The following is a 22969-nucleotide window of genomic DNA, read 5'->3' on the forward strand; positions in this document are numbered from 1 at the left end:
ATAGCGTTTTCTTAAATATATCGGTAAAAGAAGCACTTAGAAGGTTGTGGTTTAAAAATAAACATTCTGACATAAACACTCTGTCAGCTATACTGTTTACTTCTGAATATTATATTGTATTCACGGCCATCAATTAACCTAGCCTGCTCCCTGAATTCAATGTGTTCACAGTCTCTTTCACGGGCACCAAACCAACAATTACTAAAAACACACGCAAAAACTGATTTTGCACGGGCATTTTGCACTAGTATTTGTAAATTACATAATATTATAAATATTATAGGCCAAATTAAGCTTCATTATTTGTGTCAGTTTCATGTCACTACTTGGGTATTGTCAAGTGTATTGTGATTGTCAAAACATTTTAGTAACTAAACTGAATTTTATTAGGTTAAGTGACAACATGTTACAATGTTTACATGGTACAATTTCTGGTAAGCTATACGTTTTTTTATTATTGCTTGACACAACTTTCACGATTTCAATTATATAAAATTCTTGTGATTTGATTTAATATTGACTCATTTGGATAAATATTAGGTACACAAGATAGGCGTTAATTTTTCTCAAGAAAACAAAACTCACCTAAAGTTAATGCTGTAAACATACAGAGAGCCCCCATCATATGGGGCGCCGTTTGTAAAGCGGCAAATAACAGCAACATTTTGTCACATTTAGCTTCAAACAATGTTTAAAAAACTGGTATGAATTTTTGACGGTCACTTTTAAGCACATTTACAACAATATTTGTCAACTTAGAGATATTTTAAATAGTTAAATCTAAATATTAAATGTTACACCTAAATGTTAAATCTAAATGTTAAATCTAAATGTTAAATCTAAATCTAAATGTTGAATATAAATGTTAAATCTAAATCTAAATGTTGAATCTAAACGTTTCGGGTGAAACTAAATATTTAACTAATATGCAAATTCAAAATGCCGGTAACCGTCCGGAAGTGCCAAAATAAAAGCTCGAGGAGGTCAGTGTGTGTTTATAGCATGGTTTATAGTGTCAAATAACGAATAAAAACAATCTCATCCGAGGAAATGGACTCTTGGACTTGGATTATCGTGATAATAACTAGGTTTCATAAATAGGTTTCATTGCCATTTAAGTGAAATTACTGAACTTAAATATACGAGCTTGATAAAAATTATCATTCTAGAAGAAAATTTCAGATGGCACTTAGAAATTTTGCATCTGAACTCTTCATATATATATATATATATATATATATATATATATATATATATATATATATTTGTAAATTACATAATATTATAAATATTATATGTAGGCCAAAATTTCAACTTCATTATTTGTGTCAGTTTCATGTCACTATTTTGTTCATTAGGTTGTCTGATGATAACTTTGCAGAGCTTGAAACGAAACCATTTTGAGAAGTGCTAACCACAGGCCTACTTGGCGGTTGGACACTTTTTTTTCTTATTCTGATTGCACAAACAACTTTTATTACCAAAGTAATAAAAACGGGCGCATCGCATCGCATCTTTCTTGCCCAACCATTCTTCCATTCCTGCACTCTCCCATTCCTGTACTCTCCCATGATCACTCTGTCAATTGAGAAAATTAAATAAAAATAAAAATACACACGCCTACATTCATGCAATGGGCGAGTGATATCATTAGTATTTGTTTATTTTGTTTATTATTAATTTACTTTAACATTCAATTTATGCAATTTAAGATGCAATGCTTTAATTTTTACTTCTGTATCATGCAATATCTACAACAGTAGGATTCATGAGCACATCTGGATTCAACTGTGGTTTTAGACTAAATAAAGGCAATGAGACCCAAAGCAAAACATTGCACACACAGTACACTCGGCCTTGAAATCTTCAGTGCAACTATCAACAGAGAGGCGTGGCTTAGAGAGTGTCACTCCGACAAATCCCGCCTTATATAATATGATTGGCTTGTAACAGTGTTGTCCGTAGCTATCGTCCAATCACGCGAAGTTTACAATGTAGCGTCATGTCAATGATTAAACGAAGAGGCGGGGCTTGTTGAAACAAGGCTTGGGGAGAAGAACACCACAGTCAGGACAGAGTAACGACATTGTAGCAACTGTAATTTTATACAAACAGAAGGCAGGACCCTTCAAAAAAGGTAAACCTTAATTCATATCCCATCCACTATATTTTCATATCGTACCTTGAAATAGGAGTTATTTCGAATGGTGCTTGATCAGTTTTTAGGCCCAATTGCTCTAACATCACAATCTAAAAACCATGTTCGTCGCGTGCGTGCTCTTTAAATGCATCGCACTTTTTGCATTATTTTGTTAATGCAGTTAATGCACGTTATTGTTACACAGCATCAGTATCAAGAACACGAGAACGTCGGCTGTAGAGTACATTGTGTTCTCAGATCAGCTGTGTGTTATCAATTGCATATCATCACACATTAAGCATGTTTATCAGATGTTTGTCAGGAACTGAAAATATATTGTTTAGTTGAGGAAAGCCAGAATATTTTGATTGCATAATGAGATATTAATATAATGTATATCTTGTATAGAATTCCGTTATAAAACTGCCTGGAGCTGCATACTCGAAGTCACGTGGAAAATATGTGCTTAAGTTCACCAAAACATTAAGATCTATACTTGGATGATTTTTCCTGACTTGCATTGTAATGCACTAAATATTACAGATGATTTCTTTTCTCTTTTTTTTAAGGCAAGCCCAACCATGGGGAAGTCTCTGTTTTCCTTGCCAAAGCAAAAAGAGGACCAGGAGAACCTGACTGAAGACTCGAACACTGAGGACAATAAAGACGATGTGTCACAGTTTCCATATGTTGAATTCACAGGCAGAGACAGTGTTACCTGTCCTACTTGTCAAGGGACAGGGAGAATACCAAGAGGTAAGAACAGATCCCTCTGTCATCCACCCTTCCATCCATACATCCATCTACACAGTACTTTGTATCCCAAAAATGTAATAGCCTATGCAAATCTAAATGTTTAACATTATTAAATTGTTCTTTAACGAAGGGGCATCTTGTATAAATCATTATTGTAATCATGTGTACTTCCTATCCTGGATATTCTCACAGACCAAGAAAACCAGCTAGTTGCTTTGATACCATACAGCGACCAGAGGCTGAAGCCAAGACGAACGTAAGTTTGTTTAAATATCTATTTCACATAAACATTGGGGTCACAGTTTAGGGTCCAATTCTCACTATTAACTAACTATTAACTACGACTTTTGCCTCAAGAAATTCCTAATTACTGTTTATTAATAGGTATTGGGTAGGATTAAGGGATGTAGAATATGGTCATGCAGAAAAAAGCATTAATATGTGTTTTATAAGTACTAATAAACAGTCAATATCCTAGTAATATGCATGTTAATAAGCACCTAGTTAATAGTGAGAATTGGATCCTAAACCAAAGACCCTAAACCCAGCATTGTGTATGTATATAATATAAATAATGACCAACTGTGTATTCTTGCACTGTTCCAGGACATTGTACGTGTCTGTATCCGTCTTTCTGTGTCTGCTGCTTTCTGGTCTGGCTGTGTTCTTCCTGTTCCCTCGGACTATTGACGTCTCTTATGTTGGGGTGAAGTCAGCCTATGTCACTTATGACCGAGACCAGCGGATAATATACCTAAATATCACGGTAATATCTATAGCACGCCCTTTTAATTTGTATTTTAGGATTGTTAACCAAATATTACCTGTTTCATTTATGATTCTATTCTTTCTGTAATGGAGGGATTGGACTTGATAATGAGATTGATCAGACTTTTGCCAGAGTATTTTCTAATTTTTTCATGTGTAATTTTAAATAACGGTATTTTTTTTTTCTCAGAATACCCTTAACATAACCAACAATAATTACTACCCAATACACGTGGCCAACATCACAGCCCAGGTGCAATTCTACAAGACTGTCATTGGAAAGTCTGTCGTCAGTAATGTCACCACCATCAGCCCCCTGGATATGCGACAGGTGTGTGGTAATTTATTTAGATCAGTGCAGTGGTATAAAACAACGTTTTTAGGTTTGTTATATTCTGTGTGTGTGTGCGTGTGTGTTGATATATGAAACTATATTAATTATTTAACTATTTATTAATATCAAATTGTTATCCTTCAGCAAACATTACTTGACTAATAATTTTATATTAATATTTAAATAATGAATATTTTTCATATATTAACACACACACATAAACTGCTGTTCAAATGTTTGGGATCGGTATGATTTTTTAATGCTCACCATGGCTGCATTTATTTGATTAAATTTGATTATACAGCCTAAATATGTATTCATAGTGAGGAAAATCACATGGGAGTAAAGCCAAACATTAAGATAACAGAAAGAAAATGACCTGTATCCTGCCAATAAAGCGGTTTCATTTAGTCACATGACTATTGTATTAAAGGCTCATTTAGTAGGGACTTTTATTATGAAACCGTAGTCATGTAATGTGCCGTTAGTATGCCAGTAGTTAGTTGAGCTGCCGCTATCTGCTGTGTCTGTGTGATCTGTTCGAGCTGTCAGCTGCAGAGTTGTTGATTCCTGTTTGTTCGTAGTGATTGCTGCAGATGGAATGTCACGATGTTAGTCACTGACCTCAAAGTAAGATAATTGTACTATTTTTGTGTTAAACGTGATCTGAACAGAGTTTTTTGCGTCCGTGACATACGTGCATGCCCGGTCATGTCCTGTAGAGATCGTTCTGTTATTCAGATCGGTAATATTATTTAAAGTATGATTCTTCATTCTTTATTAAGCTGCAGATCAGTGTTATGGGTTATTAATGATATGATGTTGGTCTGTTAAGATGTTATAATACCAGACGAGTGATTAGCGTCATGTTTGTTTGAATGCTTATCATATTGCCACAAGGTTATCCATATGGGCACTGTATGTTATTGATGACATGGTTGCTTACAGCCTATTTTCCTGTGGAATACCTCGTTTCTGTTTATTTAACTGGATGTTGAGTAGAGAAATGTCACTGATGTGAATTAAGAATAATTATTTTACATTATGTAACAGTGAATGCTTATTATATATATATATTTGGTTTATTCATTATCTTTATTGTACTTATTTTCCAGACTATGTACATCATTGAATATACCTCTGTGGTTCATCCATCTACCTCTAATACACAGAGTTAATCTGATCACCTGTCTCCTCATTATTTGTGCTCTGACCGGCATCCTGAAGGGTTTACTCATTCATTACTAAATCAGAACCTAACAGTTCAAAAGTCTCTACAACAAATTGGTCCTTCGAGCCGGAGTTGAGTATTCCCTTCTGACGTTATGGACTCTGAGGAGGAGATGATTGGAGGAACTCGCCCTAAGCGCCATACTCGTCCTCCAGCTTACCTGCAGCAGTATGAGGTACACTATACCCGAGGCAGACCTGTTACTGAGCATGATGTTCCACGCACCTGGGAGGCACCTGTCCACCGGACTCCTCCCCCATCCTTCCAGCCTTATGCCAACGCCCCTGGTGGTGACCTGGAATGTTCTGGTAGCTCACAGATCATGTCCTCTGGTTATATGCCTCCACAGCATGCTGCATTCCCTCAGACATCCTTCTCATCGCCCCTGGCAGCTGATTTCAGTACCTCTGCACATGACAGTGAGCGACAGCATCTGCGCCCGGAGCATGCACAACTAATGCAGACCCATCAAGCTTTCCAGGCTGACTTAAGGGAGTTGAGAGAAGTCCGTGCTGAAGTCCGAGAATTAGTTCAGGTGGCTCAGTCCCTTCGAGCCGACCTCAGTCAAGCTAGAGGACAGAACCTATTGCCAGCACAGCCGACAGCGTTTCAGTTATCCAGTTCCCCCCTGAGGCTGTATGAATCCACAACCTTAGCGGAAGATGGACACGTCGCTGAGCTTCCCCCACCGCCGTGGCCTGAGCCTGACGTTGACCTGAGAAAACGGATGGATTCCCTTGTGTTGTCTGATATGGGTGCCACAACTTACCCACCTGTGATGCCAGGGACCAGAAAGTATCCATTCGTTTCCGCAGCTACTCAGTCACACCCTTTTCAATCTTATGCTCCTGATGCTTGGGGATTTCCTCCCCCTCCTACTCCTAAAGAGCTTCTAGAGTTGTTAACACCTGCGGCCATGCCCTTGCCTGCCAACCACAAGTCAGTGCCTATCTCCCCACGGTTCAGCTCTGTGCCTGCTTATTCGAATCCTCCAACCTTAGCGCCGAAGGCAGATCCCCATCTACGACCTGTAGCACCTTCTGGGTCTGAATATGTGTATAGAGGACCTACACCTACGATCCCTAAGTTCAGCAGGCCTGATCCGGGGGAGTTTGCCCGACTCCGGATAGCTTTGGAGAACCTGCTCCCTCCAGACGGAACTGAACTTTTCAAATACCAGATCCTAGTGGATCATCTTAGGCTTGAGGAGGCTAGAATGATTGCGGATGCTTACTTGAACTCACCTACCCCATTCAGTGATACAATGGCTGCGCTCCATGAAAAATTCGGCCAACCGCATCAGCTAGCCTTAAGGAGGATTGCCATTGTTCTTGAGAGTCCTGACATCAAGCGAGGTGATATCTCTGCCTTCCAGAGGTTCGCTCTCCAGGTACAGTCACTAGTGGGCCTACTGAGAACTTTGGGACGCGATGGTGAACTGGAGCTGAGTTGTGGGTCCCATGTTGTGGGCCTTCTCTGTAAGCTTCCCCCTGAGCAGCGCGCTGACTTTCGTCGCCATATGTTCCGTCAAGCCGGCACAACCCCTAATCTGGTTGACCTTTCAAACTGGCTTCGTTACGAAACATGGTGCCACAGCTACGATGCCGAGCCAATGTCTAAGGTTTTTCATGCCAGGTCAGACTCTGGAAAGAGAACTGTGACCATCCTGCATGGGATTGGAGAACCCCCGGTTGAGACTCCCGTCTCTCGGAAAGTTCCCGTTTCACAATCCAAGCCTTCTAAAGTGAAACGTTATTGTCCATTCTGTGATAACACTGAGCATTACCTGAGCCAGTGTGTATCCTTCAATAAGCTTACCTCCGACCAGGTCAGGACATGGATTTGGAGTAACAACCGTTGTTGGCGCTGCGCCAGGGCACACCATGCTGCTCAATGTGACCTGAAGAAGCCCTGCAACCTCTGCCAAGGCACCCATCTCCGCCCTCTTCATGAGGTGAATGTTGGTCCATCCCCGAGGGAGGATTCAGCTGAAGTGGAGAAGAGTTGCCTGACAAATTCCTCTCCAGATCGGCTCTTCCTGGATAAACCCTCTGTCGGTGGCCGAGTCATGCTCAAAGTGGTTCCTGTAAATCTACATTATGAAGATCGCACCCTGGACACCTTCGCTCTTCTTGATGACGGTTCAGAGAGGACTATTTTGCTCTCCACTGCAGTTAAGGCCTTGGGCATCAAGGGTGTCCCTGAAGATCTTCCATTGCGAATAGTAAGAGACGATATTCAGGTCCTTCATGGTTCTTCCATATCCTTTCAGATCTCGTCCCTCTGTAAACCCCAAACCAGTTATAAGGTCAAACATGCCTTTACAGCAGATCGTCTTAATCTGTCACGCCAGTCTTACCCTGTAGAACAGCTACGACAGAAATACAGACACCTGCGGGGTCTTCCAATCCGTACACTTACTGAAGTCCAGCCTTTACTTCTCATCGGTTCCGATCAGCCCCATCTCATAACTCCGACAGAGCCTGTTCGATGGGGTGGCCCGGGTGCGCCAGCTGCAGTTCATACGCGCCTAGGATGGACGCTCCAGGGCCCCATCCCTTCCATGGGGCGGCCTCCTGCAGCACGGCAATGCCTGTTAACCTCCATGGCTCCAGTTCAGGACGAACTATTCCAGAACGTTCAACGACTGTGGCAGTTGGATACGGTTCCGCAGTGGGAGGGTAAAGAGGTAACCCGGTCAAAGCAAGATCAGGAGGCTCTTCAGCTGCTTGAAATGAAAACTCTCACCCATCAAATTGAAGGCATCAATCGGTTAGCTACGCCACTACTGCGGCGAAAGGACATGCCTTTGTTGAATGCACCTAAGGAGTCAGTCCTACCTACCCTCTGCAGTGTTGAAAGGCGTCTGTTGAAGGACCCTGTAAAAGCTGAGGTCTATAAAGAGGAAATGAGGAAACTCATTGAGACAGGAGCTGTTCGGGAAGCGACTGTCCCTTTACCTGATTCAGCTGAATGTTGGTACATCCCTCACCACATTGTTAGTCACAATGGAAAGTTCCGCATTGTCTTTAACTGTTCTCATCAGTATCAAGGACAAAGCCTCAATCAGTACCTGTTGCCAGGGCCCACCCTTGGGGCCTCGCTGTTGGGCGTCCTTATCTGCTTCAGAGAACAACCTGTAGCAGTGAGTGGGGATATCAAGGCAATGTTCCACCAGGTCCGTCTTATACCTGGGGACCGTCCTCTACTCCGTTTCCTTTGGCGGGACCTGAAGATGGATGAGGCACCCAAGATTCTTGAGTGGCAGGTTTTACCCTTCGGCACGACCTCTAGTCCATGCTGTGCAACCTACGCACTACAACGCCATGTACAGCAACACCCCCAGACGGATGAGGCGATTCGGTTTTCGGTGGAGAGAAGTTTCTATGTCGATAACTGCCTGCAGAGCCTGCCTACTGTTGATGCGGCGCGAAGTTTGATTGATCGACTACGGAATATCCTTTCTGAAGCTGGATTTGAAATTCGCCAGTGGGCCTGCAATGACCCTGGCGTGGTGAGTCACCTACCAACCAATGCCCGAGCTGTGAGTGTGGAACTGTGGCTAACGCAGGAGAAGTCAGACATCCCTGAATCGACGCTGGGTCTAAGCTGGAACTGGCAGACGGACACTTTGTCCTACAAACACCGACCTGTGGAATATAACACTCTTACTTTGAGGAATATCTATAAGGTCCTAGCTTCCCAATACGACCCTCTTGGCTGGCTTCTACCTTATACGACTCGAGCGAAAGTCATCATTAAGCAACTGTGGAACAAACAGAGAGGGTGGGACGACCCCAACCTACCACCTGAGCTCATCCAGTCTTGGACTACGTGGGAGGACGAACTCCGATACCTCCCTTGTATCACCTTTCCCCGACCTTATGTCCCTCCTGAAGTTGGAATGGGTGGAGCTACCAATGAGTTACATGTCTTCTCAGATGCTTCTGAGCAGGCATATGGAGCGGTGGCTTACCTCCGGACTACTGACCAGGAAGGTCGGACCTACCTGTCCTTCATCCTAGCACGTTCGCGTGTTACTCCTAAACGAACTCACTCTATTCCAAGACTGGAACTCTGCGGAAGTCTAGTTGCAGCACAGTTGGCTAAGTTGCTTGAGAATGAGTTGACCCTACGTATCAAGTCTATTTCCCTGTGGACAGACTCTACCACAGTCCTCCAGTGGTTGAATTCGGAGTCCTGTCGCTATAGAGTCTTCGTAGGAAACAGAATCGCTGAGATCCAGGAGTTGACGGATAAGTGTTCTTGGCATTATGTAAGCTCTGCAGACAACCCAGCCGACGACCTCACGAAAGGGAAATCTCTCCAATACCTTGCTGCACCAAACCGATGGTCCCAAGGACCCTCCTTTCTCCTCCAGGATCCCAAGGAATGGCCAGTAATACCTAAGACTGAGACCATGGCAGATAAGGTTGAACTGCGGAAATCTGCTTTCTGTGGGATCAGTACCTTCCCTCCCTCTTCTGACAACACTGATGGATGGAACTACCACACCTGGCAGGAACTATTGGATGTGACGGCTCAAGAACTTCGAACTACCCTTTCTCCGGGGACTTCTCCACAGGCTGAGGATTACCATCAGGCTGAGCTTCATATCCTCAAACGGGTGCAGCAGGAATCCTTCCCTGAGGATTATAAACTGTTAGGGAGTGGAAAGTCAGTCAGGTCCAAAAGTCGACTAATTACCCTAGCCCCTGAAATGGATCCGTCCAGTAGTCTGATTAGGGTAGGAGGTCGTTTGAGGAGACTTGCAGGCATTGAGGACTAGTGTTGCTTTCGTCAACGAAAATTATGACGAAATATTGTCGTCAACGAACCGTTATCACCTGACGAAAACGAGACGAGACTAGACGTAAATGCATGGTCATGTGACGATGACTAAAATACATGTATAATGCAATATCGTTGACGAATAAAAACGAGACTAAATGTGGTTTAAAAAAAATAAAAACTATGCTAAAATGTCTCTTCATTTTCGTTGACCAAAACGAGACGAGACAAAATGTTATAACGTCACGACGAATGAGAGAGTTGTGCGTGAACCCATAGTTTTGTCGGCTTTAAATTCTGGATTGCGATCTGGTCACCCGATTATCAGCGAATTTAACAATATATTACTCCATTAGTTATTCTATTAAAATGTCTCATTGATATATTTGTCACATTCATAATCATTACTTTTGCCGGTTCTTTGTGACAGCTGCATGTTATTGGCAGCGTCTCTGGTTACATGAACGCGTCACCGCATCAGCGCCAGAACATGGAGATTTTATTTTAGAGAATAATCGCACAACCTATTCGATATCCTATAATTAAATAAACTAATCGAATATCCAAAAATCGTGACTCATCCCTGCATGGAATCTCTTGTTTCTTTTCCCAAATCTTCACTCACGTCACGTCTCACCCATTTTCTAAAGGTAGCCTATTATAAACGTTTCTTGGTTCGCAAGGCCTATTATATTCGTATTCTTTACTGTGGTAAAGTAGAAAAACGCTGTAGGACAGATAGCCTACATTTGTACTTGCATGTCAAATTCTTTTTAACAGTTTGTGCTTGTTATATTAGACATAGGGTGCGTCAAGTTTAGTTGTAGGCCTAAAGCGCGTTTCACACGCGCGGGTGATTTTTAGTTTCACTTTCTCTGGCAGCGCAATCTCAAACATAGCCTAAATATTTCGCCCTTGTGGAGGATAAAATTCGCTCTTCAAACCAATTTACATCAAGTAGAAAACACAAAGATATCATAAAGAGATCGATGGAGATCGATATCTTCGTGTTTTCCTGCCTGTGTCCCACATCCCTCTCAAAGCGCAGAGTGTATCAGGCGTCTTTGTGTGGAAATATAAAACGAGTTTTTTTTTTAAATAAACCCCCCCAAAAAAAAAAATTGCCACCGTCACAGCCCTAAATATAGGCCTACTAAATAGCCTATAATAAGATAGCCTTGTTTGAAATTCTATATTGACTGGGTTAAATAGAATCACATTACTAAAAAGAGACTAAAATACAATTTTCATTGACTAAAACTAGACTAAAATGTCATCAGTTTTTGTCGACTAAAACTAGACTAAAATGTCATCAGTTTTCGTTGACTAAAACTAGACTAAAATGTCATCAGTTTTCGTCAACTAAAACTTGACTAGACTAAAAAGAGTATGAATGTGACTAAAACTAATAAAAACTAAAATGACAGCCTGACACAAAGACTAGACTAAAACTAAAATTAAAACAGGCTGCCAAAAACAACACTATTGAGGACTCCGTTTTACATCCTTTGGTCCTGGATCCTAATCACCCAGTCACCCGTTTGATCATTCACCATTATGACCACAAGTTACATCATTCTGGATCTGAACGGCTGTTCGCGGAAATACGGAGATACTACTGGATTCTACGTGGCCGCGAAGCTGTTCGAAGGTTTCAACATGACTGCCCAGAATGTCAACGGTGGAGGGCTCAGCCGACAATCCCAAAGATGGCAGATCTACCCTCTGCTCGCCTTTGGCTCTACAAGCCTGCCTTCCATTCTTGTGGAATGGACTGCTTTGGACCCTTGCTGGTCAAAATCGGAAGACGTACAGAGAAGCGTTGGGGCATTCTCTTTAAATGTTTGACCACGAGAGCTGTCCATTTAGATCTACTCCCAAGCATGAGTACCGACTCCTTCCTCATGGCTCTTAGAAGGTTTGTTTCGAGCAGAGGGACACCAGCTGAGTTATGGTCGGATCGAGGTACGAACTTCCGCGGGGGTGAAAGGGAGTTACGGGAAGCTTATGCCGCATTAGTTCCTGACATACAGAGTCAGCTTGCCCGCCAGAGGATCCATTTCCACTTTAATCCCCCATCGGCCCCCCACTTCGGTGGAGTTTGGGAAAGGGAGGTGAGATCTGTTAAATCAGCCTTGTACACAGTTTTGGGTTCACAGTCAGTTCCCGAGGAAGTCTTAATGACAGTCTTGCTGGAAGTGGAGGCCATCCTGAACTCAAAACCCTTAGGGTATGTGTCATCAGACGTGGCAGATGCTGACCCGGTGACGCCAAATAGTCTCCTCATGGGGCGGCCCGATGGATCTCTGCCTCAAGTCATTTACCCAGAATCAGAGATGCTAAGTCGCCGGCACTGGCGACATTCCCAGGTCCTAGCCGACCGATTCTGGTCCAGGTTCATAAGGGACTATCTTCCTAGTCTCCAAACTCGGCAGAAATGGCAAGCCTCTCCTCCCGACTTGAAGGAGAAAACATTTGTTTTGGTTGTAGACCCACAACTACCTCGGAGCTTATGGCCTGTGGGACAAGTCATCAAGACCCACCTAAGCCCGGATGGTCATATCCGGTCAGCTGATGTGGAGATCAGGGGCCAAGTTTATACCAGACCGGTAGCCCGCCTGGTCATCCTTCCTGCCTTACCAAAGGATGGACCTAATGCTCCTAACCCTGATTAGTGAAGTCACCTTTTAAAGGAAGCAAAGATGCTCCACATCTTTGGGGGCGGCTGTATTAAAGGCTCATTTAGTAGGGACTTTTATTATGAAACCGTAGTAATGGTAATGTGCCGTTAGTGAGCCAGTAGTTAGTTGAGCTGCCGCTATCTGCTGTGTCTGTGTGATCTGTTCGAGCTGTCAGCTGCAGAGTTGTTGATTCCTGTTTGTTCATAGTGATTGCTGCAGATGGAATGTCACGATGTTAGTCACTGACCTCAAAGTAAGATAATTTTACTATTTTTGTGTTAAACGTGATCTGAACAGAGTTTTTTGCGTCCGTGACATACGTGCATGCCCGGTCATGTCCTGTAGAGATCGTTCTGTTATTCAGATCAGTAATATTATTTAAAGTATGATTCTTCATTCTTTATTAAGCTGCAGATCAGTGTTATGGGTTATTAATGATATGATGTTGGTCTGTTAAGATGTTATAATACCAGACGAGTGATTAGCGTCATGTTTGTTTGAATGCTTATCATATTGCCACAAGGTTATCCATATATGGGCACTGTATGTTATTGATGACATGGTTGCTTACAGCCTATTTTCCTGTGGAATACCTCGTTTCTGTTTATTTAACTGGATGTTGAGTAGAGAAATGTCACTGATGTGAATTAAGAATAATTATTTTACATTATGTAACAGTGAATGCTTATTATATATATATATTTGGTTTATTCATTATCTTTATTGTACTTATTTTCCAGACTATGTACATCATTGAATATACCTCTGTGGTTCATCCATCTACCTCTAATACACAGAGTTAATCTGATCACCTGTCTCCTCATTATTTGTGCTCTGACCGGCATCCTGAAGGGTTTACTCATTCATTACTAAATCAGAACCTAACAGTTCAAAAGTCTCTACAACTATGCAATCTGAGTTTCTCTCCATGTGTGTAATTACTTAGATAACACATGTTGTCAATGTCATTGTCTCATTTTTAGGTTGATTACACTGTTCCCACTATCATAGCCAATGAGATGAACTACATATTGTAAGTATTTGCCAGTCTCGCCTTACATCAATAAAACTTTCATAAAGACATTTTATCTTACAGTGTTCTAAAATGCGTATTGTGATGATTGCGTATCTGTTTTTACAGTGACTACTGTACCATGCAGTCAATTAAAGTGCATAACATTGTTGTCATGATGCAGTAAGTATTCTTTTAGTGAATAGGTGTGCTTAAACAGTTAATGTAAATGAACATAAAAAAAGTATTTCAATAGATAAATATTTAGTAAAATGTTACTGTATTCAGTTTTATCGTAGTTGTATTTAGTATTTTTGTGTTTATTTTAATTTCCAAGTTTAGTAAAGAATGGTAGATCTTTATTAGATAATATAATAATCAAAGGTGCAGTAAGTGATTTCTGAGAACCGCTGTTGAAAGTGGATCGGACCGAGCAACACAACACGCTTGTAGCAAATTAGCGGTGGGGGCGTGTCCACTCATGATGGGGGAGGAGAGAGTGAGCCAATCAGCGGTAGGGGGTGTGTCCACTGATGATTGGAGAGGAGAGAGTGGGCCAATCAGCAGTAGGGGGTGTGTCCACTGATGATTGGAGAGGAGAGAGTGGGCCAGTCAGCAGTAGGGGGTGTGTCCACTGATGATTGGAGAGGAGAGAGTGGGCCAATCAGCAGTAGGGGGTGTGTCCACTGATGATTGGAGAGGAGAGAGTGGCCCAGTCAGCAGTAGGGGTGTGTCCACTCATGATGGGGGAGGAGAGCGTGAGCCAATCAGCAGTAGGGGGTGTGTCCACTCATGATGAGGGAGGAGAGAGTGAGACAATCAGCAGTTGGGGGGCGTGTCCACTGATGATTGGGGAGGAGATGATTGATGATTGGGGGCAGGCAATGAAAGGAGGGGGTGTGACTCTTTGGGTTGATTTCAAATATAAGCAGTGTTTCTCAGAAATCGCTTACTGCACCTTTAACCAAAAAATGGTAAAAGACATTTATGGGGTTGGTTTACACACATTTTAAACAGTAAGAGCAAAATATAATTCCTTAATTGCCTTAAATGCCTATGTTCTCCACTTCAACTAACAAAGAAAATGTCTCTCCAGAACGACTGTAACCACTGTGTACTTTGGGCATGCTGAGCAGGTGTCTCAGGAAAAGTACCTGTACGTGGACTGCGGCTCAAACACCACCTCTTCACGCGGACGCATGAGTGTGATACAGTGACGCCCCTACGTATGACCCACAATTCTTAATGTTCTCATGTGGTGATAAAAAAATGGCTTGTCCTGAGTGTTACGAATGTCTGAAAATGAAGTCTGTACTGTAGGGTGGCAACTTCAGGATTGATCAGCGAGTTATAGACAGAGAGCTGATATCCTTTCTACCACATCATTACTGATTCTTTAGCATTGCTCTGGAGGTTTTGCTTGGATAGACAGAAGCACTTTAGTATATTTTGGGAAAATGAATGACAGCAGTAGAAAATTCTACATAGATCTGCAAACACTTAAACCACTTCAACTTTACTCCATTATTCTTTTGGTGTGTTTATTTTGTTTTTTTAAACATTTGAAACATTGAGTCATGCTCGTATCATTCTGTTATTTAGCTCTTTGTTGAGCAGGTATTCAGTAGATTTTTTTTGAGGGAGTTATTATCAACAAAACCATTAACAGATGGTTTCATTTTTGATGGAATGTTACTTGCCTGAAACCACACTCCGACTTCAGTTTATGGGAATTTTATACAACTCCATATTGTGGATTTTTCAACCTCTTACTGCAAAGAGTTTTTATTTTATTTCCAGAATTTATGTTCAAAGGGAATGTTTAGAACGAATGTCTAAACTACTTTTGAAATTATGACAATTTAAATAAATAAAAAACGAAGTGGGTTATTCTGAGGCAAGTACAACACTGACCATGAATCAGGCGTCAATAAAATATAATGTAAATTTACCTCAGCAGGAAGCTGTGGAATGTATTAGTTAAGAAAAAAGGGAATAGAAAAAAGGAAGGAAGGTAATTGATTCTGTATTAAGAAATGTACTTCTGTTAATTGATGCATTTTTGTCGTCATATTTGACTAAATTCAACCTTTTTTTTTTTTCTTGGTGTTGGTGTGTAGATAATTGATAATGTAGATGTTTCTCATTCACTTTAACCGTTTGGCTAATTGTGTTTTGTTGGAATGGTACTTGTACATCAATATATTTGAATGGTATTTAATTTTAATGTTTAATGTTTAATTTCTTTGATGAAATTTGTGTCCATGTATATTTTGTCTTAAAATATTTTGTGGGCATTTCAGCACTCTCCCAAGTAAAATGTTACTATATATATATTTGTTTTCTAGTGTTCATGTTATGGTGAATTAAATAAGTACGGACTGGGGTAGCCTGAAATAACACCTTATTAAATAACTTATAACTTATAACTAATAATTTTTTTTATTATTAAACTGGGTCTCTTATGCTTTTAGTCAAAACCTATTAATAAATGTTCATTCATTTTGTGGAGAAAAGTGGTGTGACTGTCACCATACTCCACAAGATGGCGCTTACAAGATGCGGTAGCTACTTCATTACAGGAATAGACCAGAGGAAGGAATAGACGCGAGTGAGGTAACACTATCAAATGTGGGGGTAAAATAATGGTTTAAGTTTAGTAATGATAAAATAGCTTTTAGTTTTGTAACCACTTACATTTGCGCGTTATAAATAACTGACATGGAAGAAGTCATAATAATGACCACTAATATTTGGGACGGTGTCTTGCCATAAAGCTTAAGTGTTCAGGCACAAATGGTACCCGTATGCATTTGTGTTCTCAATGTGCTGTGCGTAAGGTAGCCTAATATATGCCGTGTTTCCACTTTCTTCTGAAGAAAGAAGGATTCTGCACATCTGTTGATGTCATTAAAGTTCCTGCTCACTTCCTCTCATGTCTCAGAACAGCAGATCCCTCTGGTCCCACTTTAATGGGCCTCTGAAACAAAGACCATGCAATGTTTCTGCATGCCTTTGCCATTCTGAACCACCGATTTCAGAAAGATTGAGATAGAGTTACAATATAACTCCTTGCCTTACAGAGAACAATAACTGTTAAGTTTGACATCTATGGCATGCTGGAGTCAAGCTTCATTTAACAATTTCACATAAAAACTACAAATAACCACTGATCAAAAATCTACCTATTACCTATCTACCCTTTTTAGTTCATACATAGCCTACGTCATTCAGAGAGGGAAACACGTTAGCCGTGGTCTGAAATCTCAGTTGGAATTTCATTGAGGAGGAGGGAAATTCTCAAGACATCTGCAGAATCCATTTCCTCACATTTCCTGGGATCAGCGAAGTGAATATGAGACAAATTTCTTTTAAACGACAGTAACATAGGCATAAACAAGACACAGTTTGGACTTCATATAAGACTGCATATACTCACAATAGCTCTTAGAAATTCTGCTCTACTGCAACAGATTCAGTTGTAATGAGTCGTCGTTTTCTTCTTAACTCTTTTAGAGAGATTTTTTATTCTACTGGCCCCAAAACATATCTGGGCACACTTAAATATGTACTCTATTCGATACATATGTTCCCATTCAAAAGTTTGGGGTGAGTAAGATTTTTGTTTTTGAAAGAAATTAATTTTATTCAGCAAGGATACATCAATTGATAAAAAAGTGCCCTAAATATGTTACAAAAGATTTATATATATATATATATATATATATATATATATATATATATATATATACATTTATGTTTTGTTCTTTTTCATTTAAGCATCAAATCATCATATTAGAATGATTTCTGAAGGATCATGTGACACTGAAGACTGGAGTAATGATGCTGAAAATACAGCTTTACCATCACAGAAATAAATTACATAGCAAAATATATTAAAATAGAAAACAGTTATTTTGAATTGTAATAATATTTCACAATGCTACTGTTTTTACTGTAATAACAAATAATCAAATTAATTTGTGATCATAATTGACTTCTTTGGAAAACATTACAAAATCTGACTGACCCTTTTGGTAATGTAATTAGGCTATACTGTATGTGTATATATATATATATATATATATGAAGTTCCTATCACATTAACTAGGAACATTTTCCAATAACTTCAATATATCTGTCATTTTAAAATTAAAACAACCATATTTTTTGTGAAATATGTCACTTGAAGAGTGATTGTAAGAGATTATAAGAGTGTCTTTCTTTGAAATAAGTGCCGCTTGGTCTCAAATGACCTTTTGGGACCACTTGTTGATGGACTTTCAGGTACAAACCTCACAAAGGACTGCTATAAACCACAGACAACCACATACACTCCTCTAAACACACACTCTGAGCTCTCAATCCTGTCTCACACATTCCTCAGTTAGTACTTTTCCAGCTGTGGCTCCCTGCTGTACCATGTCTGTCCTGTAGGTGATTTACAGTGTAGTATTCTGTTCAAACACGTTCACCAGCACTCTCAGTCTTTCTGGTTCCTTGTAAGAGTGTGGATATGAAAATGGCAGTGCTTTGCTGTATGTCCATGCAGCTCTTGCTGGTGGCACTTGCCGCTCTGGCTGGCGTCTGTCTGGGACGGTCCGACGGGCCCCGTGGGGTGGCTCTTCCTTTTGTCTTTGACCCCAAAGCAACGTGCGACCCTCCTTGCAAACATGCCGGGATTTGCATCCGAAACAACACCTGCTTCTGCTCAAGAGGATACGAGGGAGAAACCTGCCAATATGGTGATGTTTCAAGTTTCTTGCTATGAAGTGGATTTTAGAGGAATGTGTTCGTGTGAGTGTCAAACTTGTGCTTTATATATTTAAGGGGCCACTACTCACATGATTTGCATGTCGATTTCAGCAACCTGTTATCCAAAGTGTAAAAATGGTGGAGTGTGCCTTCGACCTGGAAAATGCAGATGCCCTTCAGGATTTGGAGGAAAATACTGTCACAAAGGTATCTGTGATTTAGCTTACATTATGTTTTTAAATGTTGCTTGCAAGTTGAACACTAAAAAATGAACAAACAAAGTCAAAAATGAGTCCAACAGCACAGAAAATTCACAGTCGGTGTGTGTGTTTATTTGTCAGTGGTGTGTGAAAGTGGCTGCTGGAACGGTGGTGAATGTATTGCTGTGAATGGAGAAGCAAAATGCATCTGTCCCTCCAGCTGGACCGGCTCCAGATGCCAAGATGGTTTGTTGATCCCATTTTGTTTTACTTATAATTCACAATTCCATAACGACAGTATATTTCATATAAATTAAGCATATTTAAGCATATGTATATTAGAGCCCGACCGATATGGATTTTTGGGCGCCGATGCCGATACCGATAAAAAAAGCCAGATACCGATATATCGGCCGATATTATTTATGTGTATATTATAATACAGTAGCAATATTATTTATGTGTATTATAGTACAGTAAGTTTGGACACACTTTCCAATTGGTGTGTACAAACTTTTGATGGGTACTGTATATAGAATACACAGTATAAACAGAATAAATATATAAACGTTTTGCAATGATCACTCAAATGTGATCAAACACTTGTGTGACAAAGATATGTAATGGAGGCGAGGTGAATGATAGAATGAGAATTTATGCTGTAAACAAACTAGTTTGCATTGCATTTTATATTATATTATATTCTAAATACTGTTGCATAATCTTCACTAACGACTTTGTCTTTTAATTTAGTCACGTTATTTAAAACATAACTTGTATTAATAAATATATCAAAAGTGTCACTGACGAAACCTTATCTTCTATTTTTAATCTTAATTTCTCTAATATCTACCAGTGGAGGAACAACTCAGATCTTTTTAGTAAAGTAAAATTAATAATATCATAATGAAAACGTTTATAATTACATATGTACAGTAGTTTTATACTATTTTAAATAAGTAGTAAGCAAAATGTACTAAACGTGAAACTAGGCTACTCTCAATGCAAAATGGCCCTATATAAAGTGTTATAATTATATAAATTATTGGAATATTGCTTGATGTTGTAACGTAGCAGAATGAGCTTTAACACTGTGTCTACACCGGACACGGCCATTATTTTTTGCCACTTTTGCCAGTTCTTTGTGACAGCTTTTAGGTGCTTTATTGGCAGCGCCATCCTTACATAAATCACTGCACGCTACATTTTTTTAAATATGAATTTATCGGCCATTATAAATGCCGATACCGATAGTTAGGAAAATGCCTAATATTGGCCGATAATATCGGCCCGCCGATATATCGGTCGGGCTCTAATGTATATATATATATATATATATATATATATATATATATATATATATATATATGAAGAGTTCAGATGCAAAAGTAATTTCACTTAAATGACAATTAATAGGTAATTTGCATTGCCATTTAAGTGAAATTATTGAACTTAAATATACGAGCTTGATAAAAAACGATCATTCTGGAAGAAAATTTCAGATGGCACTTAGAGGCTTTTGCATCTGAACTCTTCATATATATATATATATATGTGACTAAAATATATATATATATTATATTAACATATTAACAACATTATTTATGTATATAACTTTAATATATTTGATGTGGCACATTTTCATAAACAGAAGAATTATCATAAATATCAGTTGGTTCTTACATTTTAAAATGTGAAACACACCAAGATTAAAAACTCGCTATATGTTAACAAAATGTAAAATGTTTTCATCTGTATAACAGCATTAACAATTGTCAAACACTAATTATTTTAGTCACTCGCGTCTTGTCTCCACTAGATTACATATTGTCAACTACAACGCTTTTCTCTCGCGCTAATACCCCAGACATCCGGGCCACATCTGGTACATGTAGATTCCACGCATACCAGATGTGGGCCGGATCTGGGCCGACACTATATTGCTAAAATCATTTGGTTAATCAAAATGAAGGTGGGGACATTTGAACGCTAACCAATGAAATTAAGGATTTTGCGTTAGTTCCACCCATTGCCAAAGCAATTAGCGCCGGCAATTCTGCTTGGTCTGCTTGTAGTTATAGTAAGATTAGATGCCATACTGAGTTTTACACAGATGAAAACGAGGCTGTGAGGGATAGACTTAGGCTGTGTCCGAAATCACACTCTCTTGAGTAGGTACTTGTTTTGAATAAGGAATTACTTTGCGACCGCTATAAAAGGTATGTTCTATGAAACATGTTCTAGTTTGAATGTAATCTGGACGTACTACATTCGCCATGTTGTTATTATCATGTGACTCACCAGTGTCAGTTGCATCACTTCACTGCCATTCATAAATCCTCTCTTATGGCCTCGTTTGATAGTAAAGTGTTCATCATATGCACACTTCAGTATCTCTAGGTCATCAGGGTACTTTTTGCCTGCTCTTTTATGAGCACTGTGAATTGGGAGATACTTATGTTACATACAGTTTTTTGCCTACTATATAGTAAGGAAGTAAGTGATTTCGGATGAAGACTTAAAGTCTTTACGGAGTGCTGCTGGTTCCCTCGAGACTTTCCTATGGGGTTTTATAAATGGGGGTTTTCAATTTATGAGTAAAATAAAGTCTGTGGTAAACATAACTTAACGATACTTGAATTTTTTGCTATACAATGTAAATTACCCCAAACATTCTTCTCTAAACAGCTTCAAAATGTGCGTTTTCAGTACGGGTGAGTGTGATTTACGCTGTATTGTAAAGTTATGTTTACTACAGACCTTATTTTACACATAAATTGAAAAACGCTGTTATAAAAACCCAAAGGAAAATCTCGAGGGAATCACTGGCGAATTAATCTTCGGTGTTTTGATGCCACGACTGCAGCACTGTATCAAGGTTCTGGATGACGCAACTTTAAAACTGTTTTATGGAGTCTACTGAAAGTTTTTTTTTTTTTTTCTAGAATGATGTTTCGTCAGCTGAACAATCGGTAGGGCCTATGTTGTTAAACAACCGTACTAACCATTGAATGCATTGCAATTCTCTCCCTCACAGCCTCGTTTTCAGTCCAGACGAAAATTAAAAATGGCGCCATCCTGATCTATTGTTAAGTAAATGTAAAACTATTAAAAATGAATAGTTAATAGTAAATCAAATCTTTATATTTTAATTTATTTCAAATGGAAAACCTAAACGTAACAATTTTTTTACGTAACGAAATTTTTAAATGTTGTCTTGGCAACTAAAAATAGCTACAGCTAAAACTGAAATAAAAATGATTTCCTAGCTGAATAGAAATATTTAAAAAATAAATTAAGACAAAAGCATATAACAACATTACTAAGACTAAAAAATAAAAGGTAATTCAAAACGATTAAAAAATACTATAAAAGTATATAAATAATAATTAAATATCACTGTTTTAGTCTAACTGATATATTATTTCCTCTGCGCGTATCCTAATGTAGTGCAACCAGTTAATTTTAATGTTATTTAAATGATCTGTCTAAGGCTAAGGCACTTAAAATACACTCGTAAACCAATATGTGTTTTGTTTAAAGTTATTTTTCGTGAATTAATCATCATTTACATGTACATTCTCTTGGGTTGCTGTGCATAGATGTGAGTGCAGTATCTGGGACACATGTTGATCATTTATCTCTGTTTCCGTAGCGATCTGTCCGCAGGGATGCAGGAACGGGGGCAGCTGTGTGGCTCCTGGAATCTGCAGCTGTCCAGACGGATGGATAGGCGGAGCCTGCCACACAGGTGGGTGACGACACCAAGATCTACAGACTCTTATGATATGCAAGATATGTATCTTATATGTATATGCAAGACTCTTCAACTGCTCTAGAATTAGATTTTTGTCGTGCAGTTACTATATGCTGTTGTATGTGTGTAAATCCACAAGTTTACTCAAAATTGACAAAATGAAGCCTGTGATATCTCCTCCGTCTGTCTGCAGCTGTGTGTAAAAAGCGGTGTATGAACGGGGGGAAGTGTGTGTCTCCGAACACCTGTCGCTGTCGAGCTCCGTTCTCAGGCCCGCAGTGTGAAGAGAGGAAGAAGCTCTACTGATGTCAGAACAGTCTGACCTCCGACCCCATCGCTCCCTCAAATTGGTGCTAAAGTTACTTGTTTGTTTTTTGAAGCCAAACTGAACTGTGTGAAGTGTGATGTTTTCTCTATGTTAACATTGTACATTAATGACATTATGACTTTTGTATTATTAAGTAGTGTGTTTACAATAACTGTTGAATTTCCTTTAGCATACAGTGCAACTTATTAAATAAAGTTAAAATCTAAATTGTGTGTG

General features: G+C 39.5%; 2 protein-coding genes across 2 annotated transcripts; both read left to right on the top strand.

The window, feature by feature from the left end:
• Nucleotides 1-2014: 2014 nt before the first annotated feature.
• On the top strand, nt 2015-16045 carry tmem106ba (transmembrane protein 106Ba). Its single transcript, XM_084126153.1, has 8 exons — nt 2015-2137; nt 2710-2896; nt 3089-3152; nt 3503-3662; nt 3855-3995; nt 13685-13734; nt 13843-13896; nt 14810-16045. The coding sequence occupies exons 2-8, from the start codon at nt 2722-2724 to the stop codon at nt 14928-14930; spliced, it is 765 nt and encodes a 254-aa protein (XP_083982279.1). The 5' UTR covers nt 2015-2137; nt 2710-2721; the 3' UTR covers nt 14931-16045.
• A 2038-nt stretch (nt 16046-18083) lies between these two features.
• On the top strand, nt 18084-22963 carry seraf (Schwann cell-specific EGF-like repeat autocrine factor). The gene is made up of 5 exons (XM_084126155.1): nt 18084-18458; nt 18580-18675; nt 18810-18914; nt 22324-22419; nt 22619-22963. Exons 1-5 carry the CDS (start codon nt 18230-18232, stop codon nt 22729-22731), a joined length of 639 nt encoding a protein of 212 aa, XP_083982281.1. The 5' UTR covers nt 18084-18229; the 3' UTR covers nt 22732-22963.
• The last annotated feature ends 6 nt before the right edge of the window (nt 22964-22969 follow it).

The sequence above is a fragment of the Abramis brama genome (genome assembly GCF_963993115.1).
Source record: "Abramis brama genome assembly, chromosome: 10".
Taxonomy (NCBI): Eukaryota; Metazoa; Chordata; class Actinopteri; order Cypriniformes; family Leuciscidae; genus Abramis; species Abramis brama.

Coding starts and splice junctions, on each gene's coding strand:
- tmem106ba (XM_084126153.1), top strand. CDS start 2,722: ATGGGGAAGTCTCTGTTTTCCTTGCCAAAGCAAAAAGAGGACCAGGAG. Junction 3,153..3,502: donor AGGCTGAAGCCAAGACGAAC/GTAAGTTTGTTT, acceptor GCACTGTTCCAG/GACATTGTACGTGTCTGTAT. Junction 13,897..14,809: donor AACATTGTTGTCATGATGCA/GTAAGTATTCTT, acceptor ATGTCTCTCCAG/AACGACTGTAACCACTGTGT.
- seraf (XM_084126155.1), top strand. CDS start 18,230: ATGAAAATGGCAGTGCTTTGCTGTATGTCCATGCAGCTCTTGCTGGTG. Junction 18,676..18,809: donor AGGAAAATACTGTCACAAAG/GTATCTGTGATT, acceptor TTTATTTGTCAG/TGGTGTGTGAAAGTGGCTGC. Junction 18,915..22,323: donor CGGCTCCAGATGCCAAGATG/GTTTGTTGATCC, acceptor CTGTTTCCGTAG/CGATCTGTCCGCAGGGATGC.